At 35.9% G+C, this 22,852-nt stretch overlaps 2 protein-coding genes across 2 annotated transcripts in view; one reads left to right on the forward strand and one right to left on the reverse strand.

Moving 5' to 3' along the window:
- Positions 1 to 22,852, reverse strand: part of LOC148938576 (monocarboxylate transporter 10-like) — a 71,536-nt gene that overhangs the window by 22,850 nt on the left and 25,834 nt on the right. The window lies entirely within an intron of this gene.
- LOC148938577 (peptidyl-tRNA hydrolase 2, mitochondrial-like) lies at positions 926 to 4,309 on the forward strand. Its single transcript, XM_089107692.1, has 2 exons — positions 926 to 949; positions 3,719 to 4,309. The coding sequence occupies exons 1-2, from the start codon at positions 926 to 928 to the stop codon at positions 4,307 to 4,309; spliced, it is 615 nt and encodes a 204-aa protein (XP_088963818.1).

A 22,852-nucleotide genomic window follows, 5' to 3' on the forward strand; every position in this document is an offset into this window, starting at 1 on the left:
TTTGTATACTCATAAAGCCAATGCCTAAGAATATAGATCACTAATCCAACACCGCACAACAGGACTCTTGGATTAAGAGAATTTGTGTTTTAAGAGGATTTTACTATTTCCATAGTAAAAACGTTTTTTTGCTAATTAAGTAAAATAAAAAAAATCACGTTTTCCGTTGTTTTTTTTTTCCATTTTCTGTTTTCGTTTTCATTTTTGCGTTACCTGTTCCATATTTTTTTTCATTACCATCAGTTCAATTCAATTGTGCCCATAAAAATGTCAATAATGACCAGTCAATTATGTTTTAATATATAAAAGATATTTCAGATTAATTACGATCGACAGTTCACGAACCCAGTCCAGACTTATGTTTTAAATTTTCTGATATTTCAGCATTAGACCCTCTGTTAAACTCTTAGCTTCATAAAGTCATAAAGAAATTGCTTGAGAATGAATATTACTAAGCCAAAACCACACAATAAGACTAGGGGATTAGAAAGATTTGTGTCTTGAGACAATTTTAGCAACCCCGTAGTAAACGCATTCTTTGTGTTCAAAAGATGAAATAAAAAAAATATCACAACGTTATCTATCAGATTACTGATGCACTATAATTAGCCAGGCAGGCTATATTTTTTTCAACTTTGCTCGAAACATTCAGATGACTAATCCAACCATAACTAGCTAAAAGATAAAAATAAAGAAAACTAATCTAAAACCATAAAATACTTCTTCACTACTGCTAACGACTCACCGCAGCACAAAGCCATCTGAAACTAACACACCTGCACACAATCCTGCTCCGCCGCAACCTATTTAAAGCTTCACTCTTTATCTCCTCCTATAGAGTTCCAATTTCCTTTAAATTTTGTTTTTCTTGAACTTATTTCCACCTCGTTCGGGGAAGACAAGATCTTTGTCTTGCACAACAAGGATGACCAAACAAGTACGATCTTCGGTAATCTGGTCATTCATCATACGTAAAAAGCGGTCTAACTGTTTTAACCTATCTTTCATTATAGCCAAAGAAAGTGGGATCGAGCCGCATTTTTACTACTGATTGCTGTTTGGTACCTAAATTATCCTTAAACAACTTCTTTGGAATTTTATTTAAAGAAAGTCCCGTCAGGCTTTCGAAATGCCCATATTTCAGAGCCATACTTGATTACTGTCATGACCATGGCTTCCAATGTTCTAATCTTAGTTCATAGAGTTACTTTCATTTTTTTACAAACTTTTTTTAACAGCGATAAAACATCCTGCACTTCGGTTATTTTGCATTTTTAGATCTTTGCTACATCCACGATCTCTAGTAAAAACGTTGTTCACGTAAGTGTGAGACGACCCAATTGATCAATTTTCTCGTTATCTAACATCACCTCTCCACCATAACGTATTTCTTGTCTAAATGGTACAGTGTTCTTAACATTAGTTTTGCACTCTCAACTTCCAAAAATACATTCATTTCGATAATACTATTATCTAGGACACCCAAATGATCTACATAGTCGGAGTTTAGGAGAGTTTTCCCTTCCCAGTTAATTCCGTTTCTCCTATGACCAGATATTTATCTAGTATCAGAGGTAACGCTTTAGTGTTGCCTATAGTAAAGGCCATAAAGCTTCAATGTTTTATTATTATTAAATTAAAAAACAAGTTTTCCCACTGTAAGTAAGGAGCAACATTAAATCTTAAAACGAACAAAAATTATTACATATATGAAGGGGGTTGCCCCCTCCTCAACACGTCGCTCTTTACGCTAAAAAGTTTCTAGTACTTTTAAAAAAGCTTCTTATTGTTCTAATTAAACGACCCTTGTGCTTCAGGAGTCAATCTTAAAGAATTGTGACAAAATTCGAACTTTAGCGTAGAGAGCAAGGTGGTGAGGAGGGGTGAACCCCTTACATAAACGTAATACTCTATGTTCGTTTTGATTTTTAATGTTTCTTCTTACTTTCAGTTGAAAAAAACTAGTTTTTTTTATTTAATTTCTTATCTTTTTTAAATAATACGAGGAAATCTGGCCCCACCTCCCGTAGAAATCCCCCTTCCCACGGAAATGTCCCCTATACAATTCAATCTCGGTGAAAATTAACCCAGGACAACTACCCTTAACAACTCCACGCGTAAAATTGAGACGGAAAAGAGAAAGCAAGACACATAACAGGAATTTTGTATAGGAATTCAGGCAAATTCCACCAGTTTAAAATTTCCCCTGACAAGTACGCCCCCTGGAAACCTCCCTCCCCATGGAAAATTCCCCCTTTAAAAAACTCAGTGCAGAGTTCCTTCCTACCCGAAATTGTATACATACTTCCCAATAACAAATACTATGCATAAACAATGGGCAGATTTTATAACTTAAAAACCTTACCCCTGGAGCTGTGGGGGGGTCATGTTAAATGCAAAGGCATATTAGGCCTTTCAACTATGATGAACAGAATGGCTATTTCAAAATTTTGATCAGACGATTTTGAGAATAAAGGGGGCAGGAAGAGGGCCTAGTTGGCCTCCACTCGTCGTTGGTCTCTTAAAAAGGGCACTAGAACTTAAAATTCCGTTCAAATGAGCCCTGTCCTGATATTCTAGGACCACTGGGCCGATACGATCACCCAGGAAAAAAAAACAAATAAACAGGTATCCGTGATCTTTCTATCGGTAAAAAATAGAAATTCCACATTTTTCCAGATAGGAGGTTGAAACCTCTGAAATAAGGTTCTCTGATGTGCTGAATCTGATAGTGTGATTTTCATTTATATACTTTTACTTTTAGGGGATGTTTCCCCCTTTTTGGAAAATCCGGCAAATTTTCTCAGGCTCGTAGCCTTTGATGTGCAACACTAAACGTAATGAAACTTATAAATTTGGAATCAGCATAATAAGCCAACTCTTTAGATACATATATATAGGTGTCAAATTTAGTTTTTTAGAGTTTCGGTTACTATTAAGCCGCGTCGCTCCTTACTTACAGTTCTTTACCACGAGCTGTTTGATTATTTATTATGTTGTCTCAAGAGCACTTCAAATGGACGGGGTGAACGTAAAAATTTCGGAGGGGGCTCATTCGAGTGGAAATTAGGAGTTTTAGTGCCCTTTTTCAGAGTCAAAAGTGATTGGAGGGCATCTAGCCCCCCCCCCCCCCCACGCCTTTTTCCCCAAATTCATGTGATAAAATTTTTAAGATAACCATTTTGTTGAAGATAGTTCAAAATCAGATAATAAAAACTCCGAGGTTGGCACAACCCCCCAGAGCCCGGGGGCTGGCGTTGTAAGTTATGCCCTGAGGCATATGTGGTTCTTATGGAAGGGGTGCTCGTATAAACTTCAGAGGGGACTCATTTCGTAGGAAATTGAAGGTTCTAGTTCACTTTTTAAGATTCAAAAGAGATCGGAGGGTCAGTACCCTCTCCCTCTCCCCACGCCTTCTTTCCCAAACCCATCCGATAAAAATTTTGACATAGCCATTTTGTCAAAAATAGTTCAAAGACCGGATAATAAAACTCTGAGGTTGACACAGCCCCCAAAGCCCCGGACAGGCGTTGTAAGTTCTGCCCTGGGGGCATATGTAGTTATTACAGAAGCGGTTTTCGTATAAACTTCAGAGGGGATCATTTCATTGGAAATTGAAAGTTCTAGTTCACTTTTTAAGAGTCAAACCCGATCGAAGGGCGACTAGCCCCCACGCCCTTTTTTTCTAAGCCTATCTGATAATATGTAGTTGTTACAGAATCGGTGCTCGTATAAACTACAGAGGGGATCATTTCATTGGAAATTGAAAGTTCTAGCAGGTAAAAAGAAGGATAAAAAGAAGAACAAAAAAGGGAAGGAAGAAATTGCTATTGAGAAGCCACAGAAAGAACCCGAGGAAACTGTTGAATCTCTTACTATGGAGAAGGTAGATGGAGCTATTAAAGACACCACAGCAGCCAAAAAGAAGCAAGATGAAAAGAAGAAGAAGAAGGTGGAAGATGCTAAGATGGTGTTCTTGGTTAGAACTGATTTAGGGATGGGGAAAGGGAAGGTGGCAGCTCAAGTTGCTCATGCAGCTATTAATTGTTATATAAATGCTGAGGAAAGTAATCCTGATACAGTTGTGGAATGGATGCTGTCTGGGAGGCCAAAGATTACGTTAAAAGTGGATTCTGAAGCAGAGCTTCTTACTTTATATAAAAGAGCAAAGAATGTTGGATTAGTGACTGCTTTAATTAAAGATGCTCGAAAGACTCAAATCGCCCCAGGTTCTTTAACTGTCCTTGGTATTGGACCTAATTCTGTTAGTAGTGTTGATGCTGTATATGGCCATTTAAAGCTTTATTAGAACTGTTTTGTACCTTTTAAAACATTAAATTGATGTCTCTCAATTTGATTTATTACTGATTTACTTGATAGGTTCAATATTCTTTCTGCTAGAGAACAGGATAGATTAAACTAGAGAACAGGAAAAATATACTGAATTTTTTTGTGTTTTTTCCCGAAAATTTTTGATCATTTATTTTTCTTTTTTTTAATTGTAATGATAAGAACCACGATGAGTATTTCTTATAGTGTAATGGTAGATGGATTATGTCTCATTTCATGAAAAATGTATTTTAATTGTATTCATTGTACTCTCCTTTCTTTTAGATTGATGTCTTAATCTCTTTAACTAACAAGAGTTGAGAGGGATGAAAATATATTATTGACGAATGCATCTTAGGAAGGAAGTGAGCCGCACAAGTGGCTAAGCTTGCACTTTTATTATCCTTTTTTACAAAATGGCAACGTCGCTGTTTTTGAGATTTTCTCTCCCAAAAAGGGTTAATTCACGGACAGTAATATGAGGTAATTTTTTTCGTTTGAAGCTTTATTTGGTTATTCGTTTGTAATTCCAATTCGTATCATTTGTATCTAGTAATATGTTGGTCAATGGATTCTCATATGTGGAGGGGGAGGGGGTATCTAAGTAAAAAAAAGCGTTTGAGGCTCGTTTCTTTGAATTTTTCCTATGAAAATTCCCCTTTTACTGTCAAGTTTCTTTTTTACAATTACAAGCTTATTTCGGAAAGTAGTTACATTGAATGACCCTTTTTTCCTCAAAGCCTCATTCTGCAAAATCTGCACTTGCATTCGAAGAGTCAAATTTTGGTCAATATCCACCAAATCATATTATTGAGTTAGGATTAAAGTGAATACACCATTCGATGCCTTTTTTAATGCTGATTACGAATATAATAAGCATTTCTAACGGAAATGAATTTCAGCCCCCCCCCCTATATATGCCAATTCAGGGTTAGGTTAGGTTGGGTTAGGTTAGGTATAGCCTATATAGGGGGGGGCTGAAATTCATTTCCGATAGAAATGCTTATTTTATTCGTAATCAGCATAAAAAAGGCATCAAATGGTGTATTCACTTTATTCCTAACTCAATAATATGATTTGGTAGATATTGACCCAAATTTTACGGTCCTTTAGGTAGGTTTGAGGGTGCCTCCTTATATGTAGGCAATCCCTGGATACAAAGCCTTATTCAGAGGAAGAGTATGGGTTTTTGAGCCCCCCCCCCAACGTCTAAAAAAAATTTCTGGCTCGTAAAATGTAATAAAAAGGCCCCAAAACACATTTTAATGCCTTTGTTCTACCCCCCCCCCCCAAAAAAAAAAATCCTGAATACGGCCCTATCAGGATATGACGGTAAATACCAAAGAGATATCAAATATACAAAAACATTTCAGATGAAATTAAAGAGTGACATTCAAACTTAAAACGAACAGAATTTTACTCTATATGTGGAGGGCTTTCTCTTTCTTGACCATCCACTCTTTATGCTAAAGTTTGTCTTTTTGACCCATATGCTTTTAGAGTGACTTCTCAAGGACAAAGGCAATTGAAGGGGGATAAAAGGAGCTTTTCTCAACATCTCGATAGTGGAAGAGCCCATTGATGTGCAATTACTTTAAACTATAATATGTCCAGTCCTTGTGTTTTTAAGGGGTATCAGTAAATAAAACACCCAATATTTATACTCATTGCACTTTTTATATATAGTATCTATTATCTATTCATTGCCTATTATCTATTCAAATAGTATCTATTCATTGCCTCATCTCAGTCCAGCATTCTGAGCAAATTTCATTTTTCACTATTTTCAATGCATAGTGACCCCCTCATATAAGGTCTGTGGATTATCGGCAGGGGTTCAGAATGCAAATTTTTAATTAATTTTTTTTTGCGTTCAGTGTTCAGATTGGAGCGTTGTGGTCTGACTATCTGGGCTTTATTTGTCAAGGCCTGAATGCTAAGCGATGGACATGAGCTAGATTGGGACCCCATGTGAAAATGGAAAAAATGTTGTTGTTATGTGTGCAAGATGAATGCTTAGCGATGGACATGGGCTAGATTGGGACCCCATGTGGAAAAAAAAAAAAAATGTATTGTTGGTATGTGTGTAGCGCATGCATGGCTACCGCTAGGGCAACAGTCTAACCGTTGATGGTTTTAGGTATCCTTGAATAAGTTGTAAGGCGAGAGTGGAAGTTAGGACAATTTTTGGAGGTGCCCACCTCACCTGCCCAGAGTCTCAGGCAAGTGACCCTAAACTTGAAAAAGTGAAAATTGGTTCAAATTGCTAAACTGAGCTGAGACAATGAATAGATACTATTGGGAAAGTGATTGGAGACGCTGGGCATCCCTGAACAAGTGCTAAATTGAGAGAGGAATTTGGGACAATATTTGGGGGCGCCTACCCGCCCAGAGTCTTGGGCAAGTGCTCCAAAAATTTAAAATTTTTTTGAAAAATTCAAATTTTTTTCAGAATGTGGGGCTAAGCTTAGGCAAAGAATAGGTACTATTTGAAAGATAAAGATGGCCTTAAACGATTGTTTGCCTGTTATTTCAAGCAAATTTATGGTCATATGTCAATTTTAAATTCTTGGTCAACCTTCTTAAGACCATAGGCGGGCGTGCCTTGTTTGCCTCTTATTACAGGCAATCTAATGGTCTTATGTCAATTTTTGAATTCTTGATCAGCATGCCTAAGACTCTAGGCAGGCATGTATTTCCAAAAACTAACCTGACAAGTATGTGTCCAATAAGAGAGTCATGCATACTCTTGCCATTTACCCGTGCCCCAGCCATTTAAAAATTTGCCTCTCAATTACTTGGACTATCTGTCTTGACTTTTCTCTGTCTACAAATACCCAGCGTCTTGATGCAATCTATGCAACCTATTGCAAAATACTTGATAACTTCAATTCAAAATCAACGGACTCATTGCACCCCCCTGTCACGCCTACCTTTTCCCCAAACACATCCAGTCAAAATTTTTCGATAGCCATTTTCTTCAACGTACTTGCAAGATTTGGAAATTAGGTCTTTGAGGATGACAACACCCCCCCCCCACTGCCCTCAGGGATGTGGGGGGGGTGTTGTCAACGAACTTAAAAGTTGTTTTAAGTCGACTATTTTTAATAGTCGAAAGTAAATGGAGGGCAACTAGCCCTCCTATTACAGGAGGGCAAAAACGAACTTAAAAGTTCGTTTTAAGTCGACTATTTTTAATAGTCAAAAGTAATTGGAGGGCAACTAGCCCCCCCCCCCCCACGCCCATCATTTCCCCAAGCACATCCAATCAAAATTTTGAGATAGCCATTTTGTTCAGCGTAGTTGATTTCAAGATAGAAAATATATTTTTGAGGAGGATTCTCCCCCACAACCCTCAGGGCAAGGGATGTAATTTATGTCCTTGGGACATATAAGGTTCTTATAGAAAGCGTTGTCGTAGAAACTTCAAAAATGCCTCGTCCGATTGGAAATTGAAATGTCTAGTGCCCTTTTTAATAGTCGAAAGTGACTGGAAGGCAACTAAAACCCTTTCCATGCCCACCATTTCCTTAAACACATTCAATTAATTTTGAGATAGACCGGAGTCTAAACGAACCAAGGGAGTAGCCGGAATAATCACATCCTCCCAGTTACGAACTGTGTACAAATTTACTTTCCTTACTAGTTTAAGTAGTCCAGAAAAACAACATGGGATATCTCCGTGGAAGTATTTATATGCCAGCGAAAATAGAGAGATAACATAAATATTCTTCATCTTTAGGAGATCAACAGGAGTGTTTGTAGTCGACAGGCGGACTCTTGCTTTGTCATGAAGATGGTGAACAGAAGCAAGTACAGAAGGAAATATAGACATCCACACAGACGAACAGTAGCATGTATACGGGTAAATGAGAGAGGAATATAAAATACGTAGGAAAGGTGGTCTCCCATTGCCTTTCCTGTGCTCCTTAAGACAAGGTCCATCAAAATAATCCATATAAAGGAGGTGGAACAAAACCCTGCTTAACTCCTGATTTAATACAAAACCAGCAGCTAACCTGATTTTCTACCTTAACCGCAGCAGTGTTATTCTTGTTCATAGCACTAATCTACTACTACTACTACTACTAATTACTCACCGCAGCACCAAGCCGCCTGAGGCCAACAGAGCTACGCACGATCCTCCTCCACCCCAATCTATCCAAAGCCTCCCTTTTTACACCCGCCCACGAAGTTCCCATTTCCTTTAAATCTTTCTTTATGACGTCCTCCCACCCCAGACGGGGACGCCCTGCTTTCCGTTTAGCCCTAGATGGTTGGCCGAAAAGAACAATCTTCGGCAATCTGTCATCCTTCATCCGCACAACGTGCCCTAACCACCTCAACCTTTCTTTCATTATAGCCCTAGAGAGCGGTATTGAACCACACCTTTCGTACAGCCTATTGTTTGAAATACGGTCAGTCAGCCGGGTACCCAGAACAATCCTTAAGCAATTTCTCTGGAAAAGATCTAGCAAATCTTCATCCGCTTTTCGGAGCGTCCATGCTTCTGAGCCATATTTGACCAATGTCATCAATGTCGCTTCTAAGAGTCTAATCTTGATTTGCAGACTTATCTTCCTATTCTTCCAGACTTTTTTTAACTGTGAAAAAATACCCTGAGCCTTCGCTATTCTATTTTTAACATCTACACTACTCTCACCATTTATACTAACAATAATACCAAGGTAAGTGAAACTGCCCACCTGATCAATCTTATCATTACCCAACGTCACCTTTTCATCTTCACTTATTCCTAGCCTTAGTGACTTAGTCTTCATATCATTAATTTTCAAACCAATTTTAGTACCCTGAACCCGCAAAACCTCTAAAACCTCATTGATTTTGCTCATACTTTCATCTAGGATACTTAAATCATCAGCATAATCCAAGTCCAGAAGATTCTTTCCTCCCCATTTGATTCCGTGGTCTCCCATTGCCTTTCCTGTGCTCCTTAAAACAAAGTCCATCAAAATAATTCATATAAAGGGGGATAGAACACAGCCTTGCTTAACTCCTGATTTAATACAGAACCAGCTGTTAACCTCATATCCTACCTTAACCGCAGCAGTGTTATTCTCGTACATAGCACTAATCACTTTAATGTATTTGTCTGGTATACCATACAAGGATAAAACCTTTACTAAAGCTCTTTTATCAACAGAATCGAACGCTTGCTCGTAATCTATAAAACTGAGGACCAAAGGTGTTTGAAAACTCAGGCACTTCTCAATTATTAGCCTAAGAGTGGAAATTTGGTCGACACATCCTCAACCGCACTGCTCTTCCCTTAAAAATTTGTCTACGGCATCTCTCAGTCTAAAAAGTATCATATTACTAAGTAATTTACTACCTACAGAGACCAGACTAATGCCTCGATAATTACCACACTCACTTTTATCCCCTTTCTTATAAAGTGGCTTAATTAAGGTTTTCCTAAAATCGTTCGGTACTTCCCCTTTTTCAAAAATCATATTCATAATCTTCAGTAACTTATTTCTAACCTCAGAGCCACCATATTTGAGAAACTCATTTACCACCCTATAAGCACCTTGAGCCTTATTATTTTTTAATCCTTTTAGTACTGTTGCTAATTCCTCCTCACAAAACAAATTTTCCTTCACATCCAAAGTATCACAAACTTTATCATTTTCCTCTATATTTTTTCCTGTAACTCTATCTCGGTTAAGCAAGTTCTCAAAATGTTCGGCCCATCTCTCTTTACTTTTTTCCTTATCGCTAATTGCCACCCCATTCCTATCTTTAACTGGGACAAGTCCGGATTGGCTACTCCCTCTCAATTTATTAGCGTGCCAGTACAATATTTTACTATTATGCCGTTTAGCTGCATCTTACAGATCCTCGGCAATTTTCTCCATGGCCTCCACTTCACACCTTCTTACTTCATATTTTAATGCTTTCTCCACTCTCTTTACAATTCTTTTATTTTCATATGATCTATCACTCAGATAGATCAATTGTACAACTCTTGTACAAGTCCTTTCTCCTTTCTATTAAACATAAAGCTTTTTCACTAATATTCTTAGCTGCAATTCTAGCTTTCTTCCCTAAAACACCTTCAGCAACCTCACAAATTATTTTTTTAATATTATTCCAACCATCTTCCACATTATCAAATTTTAAACTCTCAAGTTTAGTATTCAACTGTTCCTGGAAAGTTTCTCTCAAATTCTCATCCTGGAGTCTACCCACATCATAACTTCCCGGGAGGTTTTTAACCTTCCGATATTTCAGTTTTAAATTAACCCTTGACACTACTAGATGGTGATCTTTACTTTTAACATCAATAACAGCACTCCTATATACCCTAGTATCTTGTATTGATCCTTCCAGTCTTTGGTTTACTATAACATAATCAATAAGGTTTGCTGTCATACCATCACGTGAATAGCATGTTAACTGACGGGCCATTTTATAACCAAACAACGCATTAGTTATAACTAGATTGTTATACGTACAACATTGCAACAGTTTGTAGCCATTGCTGTTTTCTTTTCCTACACCAACATTACCTAGACTAGAATACCATCTATCCCCATTTCTACCGAACTGGGAATTAAAATCTCCCAGTAATAACATCATATTTCTACCTGGGACCTTGTCTATTTGCTCCTGTAACTGTAAGTAAAATTCATCTGAGTCCTTAGTATCTCTGTCTGTTGGTTCTACAGGGGCGTATACTACTATAACTGAAACCCTGAACTTTCTAGTCATAAAATTAGCAATTAGTATTCTATTATTAATACCTTCCCAGCCTAAACAAGACTTAGCAGCTTCCTTATTCATCATGAGCACTATTCCTTGTCAATGTACCCCATCCTTCCTGCCTGAGTAAAAAAACTCTATATCACCTCACGTTAGTTTTCCTACCCCCGGGATACGAGTTTCTGAAATTCCTAAAAAGTCCAGCTCGAATCGTCTGAATTCGTCATTCAAAATGTCAATATGATAGTCATTTTTTAATGTAGTAATATTCCAAGTTCCAATTTTCATGTTCTTTAAACCATTGAAATTATTTTCGCCTCAGGAAAAGCAATGATCCCGGATACCAGTGCAGGACGGGGATCGCATATCTTCTCAAGTCTACACCGAAGTGCTTAAGCCGGCTTAGAACCGGACAGCAAGAAGTCCCTGGGACCTCCATGAATGGAGGCTTTATGCAATCCTGGGCCATCTTGGTCACAACATGGTTTTCAGCACTTGGCGATGCTCTTCTATCAACAAGAGTTGAAATCCTGCACAGACATTCTCAAGCCTATTACCTCCAACTCATTAAATATTCATTTCTACAAATATTATGCTACTACGGGGAGGCAACCCATAATAAATAAATTAGTTAGGATGAGGTTTTTCAGCCCAAAGACGCCCATCAAAACATACCAAGCCCAGAAGAATTGTCCATTAGTCATAATACCGTGCGAATGCTGTGTCGTTTACTAGGCTATAATTTCCTCGAGGGGTGCCTCTCCTCAAGTGGGAATAAAGTTAAATGCAGGAGTCCCCAGTCTTGCAGGTACCCCGAAAAGGTCGAGGCAACCCTTTGCAGAGGCCGTTGTCCATAGATCTGGATCTTATGCCCTGCCACAGTTGTCCTCCTATAGAGGATCCTCCCGTGATGGTGTTCTGCATCACCATGCAATTTAACCCATTACTGGGAGACGGTTTGCAACTCATGGGACTTGTGGACAAACCATTGGGTCCTTTTGAGCGTACATTTGAGGGGCCTTCTTCCTCCTCCACCTGTATTTATGACCCCGGGCGAGGGTGTCCCAGATTCTATTATGGATCCCCAGGGAAAAGGTCCCCCCTTGGTCCGTGCCTCCTATAGAGGTACCCAAACAGGCAAACTACTTATAAATATATATAAATCACTGAATATATAAGTTATATACAGAAATATATAACTCACTGACATATTTAATCTACTAATTATAAATATGTATAGCTCACTGAATATATAAGTTATATACAGAAATATATAACTCACTGACAAATTTAAGCTACTACTTATAAATATATATAACTCACTGACTAGGTCTATATAAGTTATATACAGAAATATATAACTCAGTGACATATTTAACCTACTACTTATAAATATATATAACTCACTGACTATGCCTATATAAGCTATATACAGAAATTTATAACTCAGTGACATATTTAACCTACTACTTATAAATATGTATAACTCACTGACTAGGCCTGTATGAGTTATATACAGAAAAATATAACTCAGTGATATATTTAATCTACTACTTATAAATATATATAACTCACTGACTAAGCCTATATAAGTTACATATAGAAATATGTAACTCACTGACATATTTAACCTACTACTTATAAATATATGTAACTCACTGACTAGACCTATATAAGTCATATACAGAAATATGTAACTGTCTGACATATTTAACCTACTACTTATAAATATGTATAACTCACTGATTAGGCCTATATAAGTTATATACAGAAATATATAACTCAGTGACATATTTAACCTACTATTTATAAATACGTGTAACTCACTGACTAGGCCTATATAAGTTATATACAGATATATATAACTCACTGACATATTTAACCTACTACTTATAAATATGTGTAACTCACTGACTAGGCCTGTATAAGTTATATACAGAAATATATAACTCAGTGACATATTTAGCCTACTACATAAATATGTGTAACTCACTGACTAGGCCTATATAAGTTATATACAGAAATATATAACTCAGTGACATATTTAGCCTACTACTTATAAATATGTGTAACTGACTGACTAGGCCTGTATAATTTATATACAGAAATATATAACTCAGTGACATATTTAGCCTACTACTTATAAATATGTGTAACTCACTGACTAGGCCTATATAAGTTATATACAGAAATATATAACTCGGTGACATATTTAGTCTACTACTTATAAATATGTGTAACTCACTGACTAGGCCTATATAAGTTATATACAGAAATATATAACTCAGTGACATATTTAGCCAACTACTTATAAATATGTGTAACTCACTGACTAGGCCTATATAAGTTAAATACAGAAATATATAACTCAGTGATATATTTAACCTACTACTTATATATGAATAACTCACTGACTAGGCCTATATAAGTTATATACAGAAATAAATAACTCAGTGACATATTTAACCTACTACTTATATTTATGTGTAACTCACTGACTAGGCTTATATAAGTTATATACAGAAATATACAACTCAGTGAAATATTTAGCCTACTATTTATAAATATGTGTAACTCACTGACTAGGCCTTTATAAGCTATATACCGAAATATATAACTCAGTGACATATTTAGCCTACTACTTATAAATATCTTTAACTCACTGACTAGGCCTATATAAGTTATATACAGAAATATATAACTCAGTGACATATTTAGCCTACTACTTATAAATATGTGTAACTCACTGACTAGGCCTATATAAGTTATATACACAAATATATAACTCAGTGACATATTTAGCCTACTACTTATAAATGTGTGTAACTCACTGACTAGGCCTGTATAAGTTATATACAGAAATAGATAACTCAGTGACATATTGAGCCTACTACTTATAAATATGTGTAACTCACTGACTAGGCCTATATAAGTTATATACAGAAATATATAACTCAGTGACATATTTAACCTAGTACTTTTGAATATATATAACTCACTGACTAGGCCTATATAAGTCATATACAGAAATATATAACTCAGTGACGGAATTTCCTGAGATATTAATATATATATATATATATATATATATATATATATATATATATATATATATATATATATATATATATATATATATATATATATATATATATATATATATATATATATATATATATATATATATATAATATAATATAGATTTATTACCTGCCAAAACTGTAAGAGATACAATGGGTGGCAGAGTATAGAAAAGTGAAAAAAGAAAAAAAAGACAAACAACAAAGTACGGTTTAACACGAATATATACAATGAAATGGGCCCTCAACATCGACATTCAAATGACACATTCAACTCAAGTCTTTCCCTGAAGAGTTACCCAATGATGACCTAGAGTCATGAGCTTTAATGTATTTGTCTGGTATACCAAACAAGGATACCTTTACTAAAGCTCTTCTATCAACAGAATCGAACGCTTGCTCACAATCTATAAAACTGAGGACCAAAGGTATTTGACGACTCAGGCATTTCTCAATTATTAACCTAAGAGTAAAAATTTGGTCGACATGTCCTCTACCTTTTCTAAAACACCACTGTTCTTCTCTTAAAACTTTGTCTACGGCATCTCTCAGTCTAAAAATTATCATATTAATAAGTAATTTGCTACCTACAGAGACCAGACTAATGCCTCGATAATTACCACATTCATTTTTGTCATCTTTCTTTTAAAGTGGCTTAATTAAGGTTTTCCTAAAATCGTTAGGTACTTCCCATTTTTCAAAATCATATTCATAATCTTCAGTAACCTTTTTCTAACCTCAGAGCCACCATATTTAAGAAACTCATTTACCACCCTATCAGAACCTGGAGCCTTATTATTTTATATTATTATTATTATTATCTATTATTATCTTTTTAGTACTGTCGGTAATTCTTCCTCACAAAACAAATCTTCTTACACATCCAAGTTATTACGAACTTTTCCATTTTCCTCTATATCTTTTCCTGCGACTCTATCTTGGTTTAGCAAATTTTCAAAATGTTCTGCCCGTCTCTCTTTAATTCTTTCCTTATCACTAACTGTGGCCCTCTTCCTATCTTTAACTGGGACAAGTCCAGATCGATTAATCCCTCTCAATTTATTAGCATGCCAGTACAGCATTTTACTATTATACCGTCTAGCTGCATCTTCCAGATCCTTGACAATTTTGTCCATGGCCTCCACTTCACACCTCCTTAGTTTATATTATAATGCTTTCTCCACTTTCTTTACATTCATTTTGTTTTCATATAATGTATCACTCAGATAATTCCTGTACAAGTTCTTTCTCCTTTCTATTAAACATAAAGCTTTTTCTCTAATATTCTTAGCTGCAGTCCTAGCTTTCTTCCCTAAGACACCTTCACAACTTCACAAATTATTTTTCTAAAATGATTCAAACCATGTTCCACATTGTCAAATTTTAAACGAAGCCCAGTTATTGTTGGGAAGCTCGTACTCGTATGAGAAAAAAAAAAAAAGTACGATTTTTTTTACATTTAAAGCTAGTTGATTTACGTCAAACTCATTGAGCATCTTCTCAGTCATTGCTTGAAGCTTTCGAACAAAGGATGATTCATTCGGAGTCGAAGGACTTAGAGTAGTGTCATCTGCAAATGCCACCAATTATTCTCGATTATCAGATGTGAACGCCGATGTAGTCTGAGAGTAAAATTTATGACACAATCCATAGCACACATTGGTAATTAGAATGTTAAAAAGTCGGTAGAGGTTATTTACACAGATGAAGAAGAGAGTTGGTCCAAGAATAGAACCTTGGTGTACTCTGTTTTCAATTGTAATTTGCTCATCCGCATCTTTCATGGGAATAGATCTGTCAGTGAGGTAAGGAGAGAACCATGATAATGCTTCCCCACGCACACCATGATGAGAAGGCTTGCCAATGAGAATCTTAAGGCTTTCAAAAGCTTTCAAATGCTACTATAACTACCACCACTACTAGTATCAGACTAATTCATTTACAGTATTGAGGGGAAATTTAAACTAAATCAAAAGACTTTATGTGCATGCAAATTCTCAATACAGCATATGTCGAGAATCGAATTGGGTTTTAAAATGGAACTTTCACAGAATGCTTAAAGACGAAGATCATGGGACAAAAGGCAACATATGCATTCTACTACTAATACTACTATTACTGCTACATTTACTGCTACTACTACTGCTACTACTACTACTAGCACTACTACTATATTAAAGGCAATAAGTTGGTACTGCTACTGCTACTAGTACTACCGCCATTACTATCAATACTTTTACTAGTAATTTTGAGGAATTTTGTTGAGGAATTAATTCAATCCTTTAAGATTAAATCAAATGGCATCGTGTCCATTGTTGCCATTCAGACACCTCAGCAATGTCTCTAGAACGACTAGGATATTAAGTTGAAAGTTTTGGGGTTACTACTATTACTACTTCTGTTCTTACAATTTAAGTAAATAAAATGAGTGTAAGTGTATCCAACTTGTAAAAGAGCATAAATAAAGTGCTTTGGGAATGATATTAAGTCTTATGTTTCATGTCGACTTGATGAGAAATAAAATTAAATTAAATAATATTATTTGTGGCCAGACTAAAAATTGCTGAAAATGTTTCTCCAACACACAAATAGCAACTCAAACTGTGGATTCTAATAGAAGAAAAACCTAGAAAACACAAAACATTTTTCCATGAAAAAGACTTTTTCAATAAAAAACAAACAGAAATTAATTTAAAAAACTTTTTCGATGAAAAAAGTTTTTCAAAGAAAAGCCAAAATGAGCAGAAATAATTTTGAATAATCTTCCAAGCGTAGTAGGGTTGACAACCCCCAGACCTTATCAAGACCAGCACCTAATTTACACTTTAAGCAGCGTTCACATGCGTGTCTAGCTAGAATCCCATGTCTAGACATGTGTCTGGCCAGACATCAACGTCTAGGCAACTAGTCAACTACCGTTCCCAAGTAAAATTCGGTGCTTGGCTAGACAAGTTACAGCTAATCACCCAGTTCTACACTCTAGAGCTCAAAGTCTAGGATTTTCGATTACAGCCAATCAGAATGTGTTAAGTTCCACTATCTCCATCATCTATGTTTACGTTTTTAAACTGAAATTTGATTTTTGTTTTCTCATTAATTGTTGTTTTTTTTCATTTTAGGCAAATATACAACACCAGACATAATAGTGAAACACACTAAGACAATTCGATTACAATTTGAAAAGTTTTGCCCGTATAAGCTCTCTTGATTGGCTAGAAATGACAACTGTAATCTATTTGAAACTAAATTTGTAGTTTTAGCAAAGCACTGAATTCTACTTGTGAACGGTAATATCCTAGACATTGATTTCTGGCCAGACACGTGTCTAGACAAGAGATTCTAGCTAGACACGCATGTGAACGCCTCTTTACTGAAAACAAAATACATTCTAAATGTTTTCACTTTGTACCGTGAGTAAAATATGATATATTTAAAATACAAAAAATAAAATTCCCTTTTCTAAATACAATTCCGACAGAAATTAAACGTCCCCTAATTGAGTTCGAATACTGTTTCCAAGAGTCTAAATTCTTAATCAGCAAAAAGAGAAATTGCATTTTAGCTTCAGTCAAACAATGACGCTAGACGGTTTTGAATTTTGCTAAGATCTTTGGCAATAAGAAAAATGATAGATACAATTTTTCGCAGGAAGTCTAAGCTATAAGAGAGTGTGAACGTTGGAATCATCAAAAATATTTAAAACAAAATTATTGGATAAATAGTCCGCATAATGTAGTGAGTTTGCGAACATAATTACAAAGTAGAGGCCCCCTCCTCAGGACTTGGGCCAATTGTGAGCCAGCTCTTAGAGCGCAGGACAAAAACAATATTTTTATAGTGTAGTAAAAGTGCTTTTTGGAAGATTATTAAGATGAGAATTTTTTGGGCATTCAAGCATTGCAGCTCAATCATTTTTATTATCTCTGCTCCTATTTGTCGTTAGTTGAATTGAGCATTGCTGTACATCTAATATGTAAGTCACAATAAATCTATTGCCTTTCTATTTGCGTTTATTTTATTTTATATGTTTTTATCCAGTCACACGACAGGTAATTAGATCGTATGCCTCCAAGGTAGCGCTCCCAGGGATCTGATTTCTACATACTATAACAGGTAATTGATTTTGAGATAACCCAAGGAAAGGAGGTTACATTTATATAATTACATATTTAATTTTCTTGCTTTCTGTGAGTGGCGCGATCGGTACACCGCTTTAAATCACAATATTACATAGGGCGCAGTCCTTAGCGCTATAAGTGGCTCTATCGGAGAACTTATAAGGTGTAAGTTCACAGCTTTAAAGCCTAGAATTACATTTGACGCGGTCAATCTTTATTACCACAATTATTACCACAATATATTTTTTTATCAATACAAATGGCACGGTCGGAAATTGGAGAAAATCATGCGAACTAATTAGGCTATAAACTTTGTAATTTAAATTTAATTATTGGAGAGATACAGACATATAAGAAAAAAGATTAGGCCTATAACCGCTAAGCTATTACAGGAAAACCCTTTATAATATCTCATAGGAGATAATAGCCTCCCCCAAAATAGGTTAAGTGAAGAAATAAATTTATTTTGAGTTATTCAAACGCAAAATAAAATGTCAGAAGAATTAAGCGATTTATTAATGGCGCGAAAGTTGGTCGCGAAAAATGTAGAAATAGCAAAGTCTATTCCGCAGTGCAATGGACAATCAGATATCGACGAATTTAATATTCAATCGGCCCAGTTTGTAGAATTAACAAAAACAGAGCTAGAAACGTTAGTTGGCATGCTTCTTTTAAGATTAAAAGGCCAGGCTTAAACTTTTCTAAAGCAGATTGAACGTACTTTAGGTGATGACGCCAACTTGCCAATAAATACGGTGGACAAATTGTTAACAGCATTTAAAGATAGATTTATTGAAACCAGTTCTACGAATAAATTAAAACACGGAATAGTATGCTTTGACCATTCACAAAACATAAGAGAATATCTTGATAATATACGCATTTCAGTAGAGGCAAAATACGGAAAAGGTTCAGGAGAACTGTATGAAAAAGTCACACTAAATACCTTTTTGAAAGGGCTACCCCCAAAACTATATAGAATGGTAATATCCAAAAATATTCAGACGTTTGATGTTGCAGATCAAGAGGTAGATCGATTGATCGAAGTTGATACAATGGTGGTTAATCACAGTAAAGCAAAAATAAATAGCCTTGGCAAAACAAACGCAAAACGGACCTCCAAGGGCGATCAGGCGTCTCCCAATTTCTTTTCAAGGGAAAACTCCCCAGTGCCACAAAGAAATAAAACGCAAGAACCCGCTAGGCAGAAAACAGTACGTTTTCAGCCCGTCAAACAATTTAGTTATGAAAATAACCCTACAATAATAAGATGCTATATTTGTAATCGACCTGGGTACATCGCGAGGGAGTGCCGTTCTGTCCCCAATCGCACACCAAGAATTGCTGTCGGTAGTACGCAAAATTATGGCAACCATTTGTTCGGAAGAACAAATTTTAGCGCCAGTGGTGCACTAGGCAATAGCCAGGGAAGATTGCGGCAATCAGTACCTTACAACGCCGTACCAACCAAATTTGTACAATCCTCCCCCCAATAGACAAATTAATTACCGATTTGAAAACCCAAATACTCGCCAAAGCCAATATAATGCGAGAATAGTATATAGAAATCCCGAAAATTTGTCGACGGGAAATACAAATTTTTCAAACCGACGGCAAATAGTTAATTGGCCGACAGAAAATGAAAACTTTTCAAGCCGACGGCATTGGCAGTCAGCGCCAGCAGCCAGCGCTTCCACAGCTAGATTCCACGAACATATCCGAATATCTATTGCAGGCACCGACGCATGAAATAGATCCTCAGGGAAACGTTTCAGGCCCCTCAGAACTATAAATTGGACCCAGAGGGCGCCTAGAATGTTTAATAGGTCCAAACCGATAGTAGTACCATCTTGTAGTGATAATATTAACAAGTTACCTATATTTAATGATTTTTGTGTAGCAAACGTTTACTTTAAGGCTTTAGTTGACTCTGGTGCTACCGCGAACATCATAAACTCATGGGTATACAAAATGTTGCCTCCACATATTAGGCAACAAAGAAATTTTAATAATCCCAATTAAACTAGCGTGACAGGGCATCGATTGGATGCAAAAGGTTCAATTCGCCTTAATGTAAAAAGGGATAATAGAATCTTTCTGACAAATTTTACAATATGCGATAACCTTTCGTACGATCGGCACAATTTTTCTTAGGTCTAATAGAGTACTATTAGATGTGGCTAACGAAAGGCTTGTCTACCCGGCTAAGGTAGGGAAAGAAATTTCTACCTTAAGAAATTGCAACAGAAGTTACGAAGAGGACGTAACAGTAAATAAAATATCCAGCGGTATAATGTCACAATCTTTTGAACCTCATGTCTCGCAAGGAGGACATGGCATACCCAAAAATTTGTTCAATTATTCTGTGAGACATCGCAGAGATAAATTAAATTTAAATAATAAGCGGATTGAATCTGCAAAAATAAAAATAGGAGATATGCGACAGTACAGGTCAAACAAAATCAAGAAAATAGCGGAATTATGGAAAAAAGTAGTGAACCCCAATGCAGTTCAGGCACAGCCAATGCTATTGGCGGACAGCGCCAGTCTAAATTTAATAGACAATGAAAATAAAAAAAATATTATGGATTCGCAATACGGAAAACAAAAGTCCTCCCATAACGATGCAAAGAATTCAAATATCACAGATGATTGAACCAGTGGAAAGAAAATCTGAAATATGGTTTGCGACCCCGTAAAAAGGGGACGTGTTTAGTCAAATCCAAGTTTTATCGGAGAATGATTTAAATAGATGGGAAAATTGCAAAAGAAACCTTGTTAACGGCATTAAAACCTCAATTAACAAATATCCTCTAAATGAATTGAAATTCTTAAACAAATTCAGCATGGGTCATATTACAGATTTAGGACTTAAGAAAAATTATGCAAATTACTAAGCAATTCTAAGAACGTATTATTAGCATCCGATAACGATATCGGACTGATACCGCTTTATGAAAACTTATTTTAAAAAACTGGCAATCCTGTCGCAAAACAGCCATATCGTGTGCTGTATAAGCACAAAGAACGGTTAAAAAATAAAATCTATGAATTAGAAAAAAATTAAATTATACGCCCAAGTATAGGTCCGTATAGTGCACCAGTGATCTTGGTACCAAAAAAGAATGGCGATCTTAGACTTGTACTAGATTATAGAGCCCTTAACAAACAAGTAGTTAGTGATAAATTTCCTTTACCAAGAATAGATGAAATTCTTGACTATTTCAAGCAAAAACAAAATTTTTACTTCTTTGGATCTTACCCAAGGCTACCACCAAGTGCAAATAACCGAAAAAGATATCCATAAAACTGCATTTTCTACAGCTGAATGTGGTTCATATGAATACTTAAGAGTACCCTTTGGACTTAAAACAAGTTCAAGCGCACTATGTAGACCATTATTGCATCTATTAAGAGGATTAGAAAATATCATTCATTTTGTTGATGACGTCATATGCGTGGGAGAAAACGCTGAACAACACTTAGCAACATTAGCTAAGGTGTTCGAGAAATTCAGACAGGACAATTTAAAATGCCGGCCTGAAAAAGTAAATTTATTTCAACCTAAAATTAAATTTTTAGGAGTAGTAGTGACACAAGGAGAGATATCCCCAGACCCCGACAAAATAAAATGTGTTGAAAACCTCAAACCCCCTAGAACTATGAGAGAATTAAAATGAATTTTAGGTTTTACTGGCTACTTTAGATAATTCGTGCGCAATTACGCCCAAATTACGAAACCCCTCACTGAATTAACTAAAGGGAACTCCCAAAATGTCACCTGGTCCCAGAAAGCTCAAACTTCCCTAGACCGTCTCAAAAAGGCACTCATTTCTGAACCAATATTATCACTTTTTGATTTCGAAAACGGACAATTTGTGGTCACAACTGATGCTAGTTCAAAGGGCATTGGCGCTATTTTTTCGCAAATAATCCCGGTAGAAAACCCTAATCATCTAGAGGGAACGCCTAAACAAAAAAATGGAAAAAGTTATATATTCGAGTAGAACCTTATCAAAAGACGAAAGTAGTTATTCCGCCACAAACTTAGAATTATTATCTATATTCCGCCACTTGGACAAATTTAGACACTATTTAATTGGTAGAAAATTTATATTACGATCAGACCATAAAAGCTTGCAGTACCAGCGCATATTTAAAAAACCCACGGGAATTCTAGCTAGATGGATTATGAAAATCCAAGACCTAGATTACGAATTTGAATATTTAAAAGGTAAAAAAATTGCAGCTTGCGAAATTTTGAGTAGATACCCAGAAAATATTCCGTCGGAAACTGAGGAAAATGAAGTTAACGCTATCAATACTAAGAGCAAACATAAATGTAAGAAAAACAAAGACACTGACTCAGTAAAAGAAAATCAGGATAACTATTGTACACTGTCTTTAGAAAATATAAAAATAAATCAAAAAAAGAAGGAAAGACGTGTAATACTCATTAACTGTGTTGTGAATTATGAAGTATTGCCGGATGAATTCAAAGATCCTAGAAAAGAGATAAATAATTTTTACTATGATCTCGATGAAGAAATACTATGTAGAATCGTGACTGCTGAGACAAATAGAAACCAAACCTCAATA

Source organism: Artemia sp. Qi Xiang Cuo, unplaced genomic scaffold (genome assembly GCF_049724085.1).
Source record: "Artemia sp. Qi Xiang Cuo unplaced genomic scaffold, ASM4972408v1 HiC_scaffold_3115, whole genome shotgun sequence".
In the NCBI taxonomy this organism is placed as follows: domain Eukaryota; kingdom Metazoa; phylum Arthropoda; class Branchiopoda; order Anostraca; family Artemiidae; genus Artemia; species Artemia sp. Qi Xiang Cuo.